Consider the following 7,934-nt stretch of genomic DNA (forward strand, 5'->3'; position numbering starts at 1 on the left):
GGGGGTATTTATAAGAAATTTTTTGGCTTGAAAAAAAATTTTCCCCCAAAAATTATGTTCCAGCGGCTAAGTGGAATTCAGGCATTCAGGTCGGGTTTGGGCAAAATCGGGGCAACTGTCTAAAAAATAGCCATCGGGGTTTGAAAATTCGGGCAAAATTTGGGCAGCGGTCGGGTCGGGCAAAAAAGATCCGTTGGGTTCAAAATTCTGGCATATTCGAGCAATAGGCAAAATTCGGGCTAACGGTCAAAAAAATTCAGGCAAATTTGGGTTACGCGGAAAAATTCAAAAAAAAAAAATCCGGCGGGCGACGAGGTCGACTTCTCCACCGGCGGCGGGCAGCTGGAATGGATTTTTTTCAAGCTGCCCGAGCCCGTGCCTAACCAAAATACTCGAACGGGCGGCGAATGGCACCTGCCCGCCGTGCCTGAAAATATTGGACATCGGGCATGCCCGCCGCCCGAACTTTCAGCACTAACCACACCCCATCAACCATATATACGAACAATGTTATCGAACACTGATGTGGAAAATCATATACTAATATAATGTAGGTCTTGTGGCGTGAAACTCATAAATGAGACCCACCTTTTATTAATTATGGTGTTTAGTATATGTTGTTTTTGAGGTATTTTTCTTTTTATGTTCATTTAGTCTAACGTAGTAAGCTCAGAAGACATAATTTAGCCTTAAGAAAATAAAAAAGAAACTGCTTGAATTGTTTTTAGTAATATGAAGTTGAGTGTTTGGTAGACTATGTTTTGAAAGATACTTAGACCTTTAAAAGTCGTGGCTTTTAAATTCATATGGACTTATAAATGACCAAAATATACATGAAGACAAATTGTTTTTCTTTTTTATAATTATTATAAAGAAATATATTATATTTTCACATGAAAGAAATATTTCACCCCTAAAAAATTATTTTATGTTATTATTTTTTCTTAACACCCACTCCGATAATTATGCAAATGAGCATGAAATGTTATAAAATGTTTCATAAACGTGCAAAAAAATATATAGAGAAAAATCGAAGAAAAGTAAAAGAGGCGCTGATTAGTTATAGATGCAAAAGTCGAGCCGCCAAATCGATCCAACGCGTTATTTTTGTTGCTTGGACCGACCCTAAAGGGGTAGGATCTGCCCATCCTGATAGACCTAGGCATGGCCAGAAACTCTATAGAGAAATTTTGACAAATACCCCTTAAAAGTGTTTGAGTATTGATTTTTACTATTTACTCTTAATTAATCCCCTTTAGCTAAATGATTATATTAACAAAAAGGTAATAATAAAGAGTAAATGATAAAAATCTAGACTCAAGCACTTTAATGATAAATTCAACAATTTTCTCAATTTTTTTTTCTTTTTATAAGGTATTTTAAAGAAAAAAATAACAAGAATGCATGGGCCAATCAGGCCCCATTTGAACACTTAAGTGGACCGGATCGGTTCGTGACCATGCCAACAGTGATAGGCCTAGGACCAACTTGTTCGGCATGATATAAACTTGTAGTTCTTAAAGTAATTTTGACAAATACTCATTAAAAGTGCATGAGTTAAAATATTTACCATTTACTCTTGATTCATAATCTTTTTAATCAAATAATTATACTAATAAGAGAATATTTATCAATAATAAATAATAAAAATTTAAATTCATATACTCTCAAAAGTAAATTATATATTTTTTCTAATTCCTTGGGAGAAAAAAGTTAAAGCAGATATTGAGATTGAGAAGGGCTTTCTTGGCATTAAAATTTTATTGCAGTGGCATTTTTAGAAATAAATATCTTCAAGTACAAGCATAGTACGGCTCTTCCGGAAGTCAAAACCAAAAGCTTCCCTCTTAAACTCCTCCACAAAACTGCTGCCTTCCCTGATGCATCAAATTTTCAAACAATCTTGGAAGTAGTGCCACTACGGAAACACATTTTCATTTCAAAATTCAAAGTAAAACTGTGTGCCATAATTTACTTTTTTTGGGAGCCACAGCATCCACAGACGGGGCCTTAGCGTACATAGTAAGCTCCATACGACACGTCACATAAATAGTAGTCAGTAGATCAATTTCATCATCTGAAAAAAAAAATGGCGGGTCTTTTATATTGAGACCACAGTTCTTCCTCTCTTTCCCATTTCCCATTTCTCTCGAGCGAAAGAAAACCCCAGTCCCTTCGATCTGTCTAAGCATGGTGATGAGAAATGCACTCAGTAATGGCGGTCCTTTGAGAGGACAGAGGAGTAGAAAGGTTCATACTCGGTACGTCTTTCACCGGTATTACCTTCCTCTCTTTCCCATTTCCCATTTCCATCTTACGAAAACCCTAGCTCCTTCGATCTCTCTAAGCTTGGGGATGAGAAATACTTGCAGTAATGGCGGTCCTTTGAGAGGACAGCGGAATAGAAAGGTTCATGTTCGGTACGTCTTTCACCGGTGTCACCGAAGCAAGCCATCTACTCGTCTTCTGCGCCGAATACTTGGAAGATCCGTCCAGAAGGCCATCTCTACCTCGAGGTTGGGATTTGTGCCAGCGATGTCGTCTTGCTCGTCGACGGGCTCCAACTCTCCGCGGGTAATTTCTACGCTTATGTACGATATTTTGTGTGTTCTATTGCTCTCTGTTTGTTTGAGTTTTTCAAACTTTTCTCTGTTTGTTTTGTTTGTCTAATACATGCATGTTCTACTGTTCTTTGTTTGTTTGATTGGATTTGAGTTTCGGCTTTTTTTTTTCTTCTTCTTTTCTTAATCTTGTTGCTGACATTCTTTAGGTGTTCTCAGTTTCAGCATCGTTGGTTTGTGTTATTTTCATGTTGGTGACACTTGAGTGGGCATCATGGAAATTGCTACACGAAGGCACTAACTGAAATTGAAATCAAATCAATATCCGCTTTAAAAAAAAATAAAGAAAAATAAAATTGGTCTTTGGATTTTGAAATAGTATGGACGTGGTGGAATCTGTAATCTTATTTGGAGAAGAAAAGAATTAGGAGAACGCGTACATATACAAATGCACTAACTGATATCAACATAGTTTATCAGTATAATAAACGATAAAAATTATAACTTGGTTGCGAATAACAGCAACCACAGTAGCATGTAGGATAAGTGAACAGTGGAAATAGGATTTGGTTCGTGTCAATTTGGCGTTTTCTCAACTATTTTGGACTTCCACCTTCCTCACTCTCATGTTGATCACATAGCCCTGTTTTAATTTTATTTTTAAAAGATAATGTATACTTTTCTCAGTTAGTAGACATTATCAATATGCAGCATTTCGTTAGGTGGAAAAAAACCTTGCGTTCCCAATCATTAGTCCTTCTAAGTTACCACAAAGGACAATAATAGATCTTTGACTTGGTTAGTTGAGGAAGTAAATTTTTGCATTTAAAGCAGCATTGCCCACATAAGAAGAATTTTACCCAAAGACCTCCAAACTTTGGCCAACAAGTCCCAAATTTTCCTTCTCAGCCGCCAAACATTCACCCACATCCGCAAACATATCAGAACATGTCCCAAAACTACAAACCCAAACTCCCAACTTTGGCCCCCAAACACCTTACTACATGCCCCATTTTCCACCTACAACTGGCCCTTTTGGTAGGAGATGGAATTCCCTACCAGCTCTGACTTGTTTTTCCTTCTTTAAATGTTGCTAATCATCATTTATATTTCTTCCAATGTTAATCCCATTTATGTATTCTTGTTATTGACAATTTCTATTCTTATGTTGGAACTATGTTCGAAACATTTGTTGTCTTATTTTTTTCCATTGCTGCCTTGGTCCCGTGTTCGTAATTTTATGTTGACCATGGCTATTGAGTTGTACTTGAACTCCATTATTTCATGTTATTCAATGCATTATTTTTTATCCATTTAAATATGACTTGTCGTTGCTGCTTTGTGGACGACGTCTATGGACCTTTAAAATGTTCGAATGGTGAACTCACCATTATGCATTCATGAATGTTCATTCCATGCAGGGGCTTTTTTATTGCTTACACGTGTTCTTAAACGGAATGAATTTTATGGCTTTTTCGCAGGACATTATGTGGAATGCAGGGCCATCAAATCAGCCCAACCATAATGAATTTAGCGATGACTCTGATGATGAATATGAGCTCGCAGCCGTCGTTGTTGTGTTGTGGTATTACTACATGTACATGAGTAGACCACTACCTCGACCGAAGCACACGTCCACCTTCACAGGTATAATGTGTGTCGAGTACTTGCTTGATGGACATGAAGACGTAATTAGGGCCAAGATTAGGATGGGCAGTGAATGTTTTAAGCGTCTTAGTTCATTGCTTGAGCTTCAAGGATATCTAAGACCTACTAGGAATATGAATGTGGACGAGCAGCTTTTTATTTTCCTATACATTGTGTGCCAAAATTCAAACAACAGGGAATCACAGGATCAATGGCAGCATTCGGGTGCTACCATCTCTAAGTACTTCAAGCTCGTGTTAAAGGCGTTGTGTAAGCTCCGCGTTGACTTCATAAAACCACCGAAGTTCAACATTATCGATCCAATGCTTGCGGCACATGGAAGCAAGTATTTGCCATGGTTTCAGGTATATGGTTACAAGTAACTAATCTATTTGAGGAGGGGTGTGAAAATATAAATCCCATTTGTAGGACCTCATCGTAATTGCTTATGTATGTTGTAAACTTTACAGAATTGTATTGGAGCTCTTGATGGGACTCACGTCCCTTGCGTTCCACCACGTGCGGACCCTGAAGTATGGAGAAATAGGAAGGGTTTCTACTCTCAAAATGTGTTAGGGGTCTGCTCCTTCGACATGAAGTTCACGTACATGTTAGCTAGATGGGAGGGATGTGTCCATGATGCTCAGGTGCTTGCATCTGCAACGGCGACATTGGCCAAAAAATTCCCATATCCACCCAACGGTATATTCTTATGTTTTGTATATGCATATGTTTCACTATACAACGTTGAATGACATTCCTATACAATGGAAAGCTTCCAAATCGAATATTTGATATTAAATTTCCAAGTAATGCAGTTACTTATTGACTTTTAATTAACACTACAGGTAAATATTACTTGGTAGACTCTGGTTACACTAATAATGATTGTTTCTTGGCACCCTACCGGGGGAGCACTTACCACCTTCAAGAGTATAAGGCAAGGCGTGGTCATCCTCAAAGTGAGCGTGAGTTGTTTAACTACACGCATTCGTCCTTAAGGAATTGTATCGAGCGCACTTTCGGCGTCTGGAAAGTAAGGTTTCGAATACTTAAGTGTATAAATAATTATCCAATAGAGAAACAGGTAAAAATTATGATTGCTTGTGCTGTGCTTCACAATTGCATACATATGTACAACTATAATGACGATCTACTCAGCCAGTACATGAGAGATGGTGTACCGGTTATAGAAATTGATCCACAGAATGTGGATCAAGATGTCAATCAGAATTACAATCCAGATCGGGAAACCCAACAAAATCATAATTGTCCAAACCGTAGACAGATGAATTTTTTAAGGGATGAGATGGCTAGTAGAATGTGGGGTGCATTGGAAACTAATCGCCATCGGTAGTTACATAGTTACGTAATTTGGACCAAATTATTAAAATGGGGTTTTAGCTATTTGTACCGCAATTTGGACTGATATTAATATCGGTTTGTTATCTATACAACCTTCTAATTTGTACACATTAAATATGGCTTTGTAATGAAGGACAGTTCACTTGAATAGCATATATATATATATATATGTACATATATATTTTTAATAGGAAACTCAAAACCAACATATATGCCATGTTGTGTGAATTCATACATTCTGACATTTTATATTTCAACAGATTTTTGGAGGAAATTGATTGCAGGTGCTGAATATTCAATTTTTTTTAATGTAATTCCATGCCAATATCTTGGTATAATTAGAGTTTGAATTTAGTGAAAGTGAATGCAAAACTCTAAAGTTTTAAATATCAAATCAATTTCCTTTTAAACACTCAATTTAAATTTTAAATTACAATTCCAATTAATTATAATTTAAATCCACTTTCTTAATTCTAATCAACAAATTAGATTGAAGTGAACGCCCTTCAAACTGCTGCCCTCCCTGACTTATAAAATTTTCAAACAATCTTGGCAGTTGTTCCATTACCAATACACATTTCCAAATTTCTGCCATAATTAAAATTCCTTTCCTCGGCAGCCACAGAAACCCCAAACGCAGCCTTATTGTAGATAGCAAGCTCCATACGACACATCACAATATAAATAGTAGAAATCAATTTCATCTTCATCATCTAAAAAAATTGGCGGGTCGTTTATATTGAGAACCCAGTTCTCCCTCGCTTTCCCACTTGCCATTTCTCTTAAGTGAAAACCCTAGCCCTTTGAGCTTCACCATTTTCGTGTCGTAGAACTTCTAAGCATGGTGATGAGAATTGCTTGCGGTAATGGCGGTCCTTTGAGAAAAACAGCGGTGTAAAAAGGTTTATATTCGTTACGTCTTTCACCGGTATTACCAAAGCAAGCCCTCTACTCGTCTTCTGCGCCGAAAACTTGGAAGATCCAAACAGAAGGACGCCATTTCTTTCTCAAGGTTGGGATTTGTGCCGGCGATGTCGTCTTGCTCATCGACAAGCTCCAACTCTCCACCAGTAATCTGTATGATATTTTGTGTGTTCTATTGCTCTCTGTTTGTGGATTTTTCAAACTTTTCTCTGTTTTTTTGGTTTGTCCAATTCATGTATGTTCTATTGTTCTTTGTTTGTTTGATTGGATTTGAGTATCAGCTTTTTTTTTGCCCCCGCTATTGCTGACATTCTTTTGGTGTTTCCAGTTTTGGCTTCGTTGGTATGTGTTCTGTTGTATGTTGGTTGCTTGATGACACTTAAGTGAGCATCATGGAAATTAACTGCACAAAGACACTAACTGAAATTGAATTCAATTCAATTGCCACTAATAAAAAAAAGAAGAAAAATTGAATTGGTCTTTGGATTTTGAAATAGTATGAATGTGGTCTTTATTATGTAGAAACATTATGATGCTAAGAAATTTAAGAAAGGGGATTTATACAATTTTGTCCAACTTTTAGAGATTTTTGTTGGGACTATTGCTACTGGACAGGGGTCAATGAATGCATATACAGTCGTCAATGTTTTGAATGCGGCGAAAAAAGCTGCCACACAACCAGAAGAGGAAAAGAAGGGTAGAGGGGACTCGGATGAAGTCCAGGATGCAAAAGCCAATAGAAGCAGACGGTCTCAGGGCCCTATTACTCGATCCAAGAAGAAGTGCAAGAAGAAGGCTACAGTTGACGATGCTATAGAGGCTTTGGCAAAGAGTGCTACCCTACGCAGTGAGACATCTGTTCAAAAAGTTGTTTTGTTTCAGCAATATTTAGCTGATAGGCAAGCCCATACTATGGCGGCAGCCGAGGCTCAGAAAGAGGATCCTACTACAAGTATTGAAACATGTATGGATTTACTGAATGGGTATAATGAGTACTTAGACGACGATGCGTATATTAAGGCAGCAGAGATATTGGCTATTGACATTTCCTTTAGGAGGATATTTGTGAAAATACCTACTCATCGTCATCTTTCATGGATTCGAAGCCTGTAATTTATTGGATTATTTATTTATGTTGTTTTCTTTATTTTTTTCCTCTCAGACTTGTATTTTTTCTTTAAGTATTGTTGAATATACTGTTGAACTACCTTTTGGACTTGTGTTTGTTAGACTTTATTATTTGTTTCTAGGTGGATTGAGATAAATTGGAGTTCTTTATTGATTAATTAATGCTATATGGATGTTTGATTAATTAATGCTATATGGATGTTTAATTAGTTCTAGTCATGTTTCTTTTTTTAGGTTAATATGGATTCTGATGCTACAAATAGTGAGGATGATGTCATAATTGTTGACTTTCTTCACTCGTCAGATGAT

At 37.0% G+C, this 7,934-nt stretch overlaps 1 protein-coding gene across 1 annotated transcript; it reads left to right on the forward strand.

The window, feature by feature from the left end:
• Positions 1-2,123: 2,123 nt before the first annotated feature.
• On the forward strand, positions 2,124-7,705 carry LOC112091409. Its single transcript, XM_024165029.1, has 5 exons — positions 2,124-2,574; positions 4,043-4,573; positions 4,679-4,910; positions 5,057-5,244; positions 7,113-7,705. The coding sequence occupies exons 1-5, from the start codon at positions 2,191-2,193 to the stop codon at positions 7,608-7,610; spliced, it is 1,833 nt and encodes a 610-aa protein (XP_024020797.1). The 5' UTR covers positions 2,124-2,190; the 3' UTR covers positions 7,611-7,705.
• Positions 7,706-7,934: the final 229 nt, after the last annotated feature.

This window comes from Morus notabilis, unplaced genomic scaffold (genome assembly GCF_000414095.1).
Source record: "Morus notabilis unplaced genomic scaffold, ASM41409v2 Scaffold699, whole genome shotgun sequence".
Classification (NCBI taxonomy): Eukaryota; Viridiplantae; Streptophyta; class Magnoliopsida; order Rosales; family Moraceae; genus Morus; species Morus notabilis.

What these genes read in the sequence shown, in the direction of transcription:
- LOC112091409 (XM_024165029.1), top strand. Translation starts at nt 2,191, where the DNA reads ATGGTGATGAGAAATGCACTCAGTAATGGCGGTCCTTTGAGAGGACAG. An exon ending in CGGGCTCCAACTCTCCGCGG is followed by an intron (nt 2,575 to 4,042) that starts GTAATTTCTACG and finishes GCTTTTTCGCAG; the next exon opens with GACATTATGTGGAATGCAGG. An exon ending in GCACTTTCGGCGTCTGGAAA is followed by an intron (nt 5,245 to 7,112) that starts GTAAGGTTTCGA and finishes GCTACTGGACAG; the next exon opens with GGGTCAATGAATGCATATAC.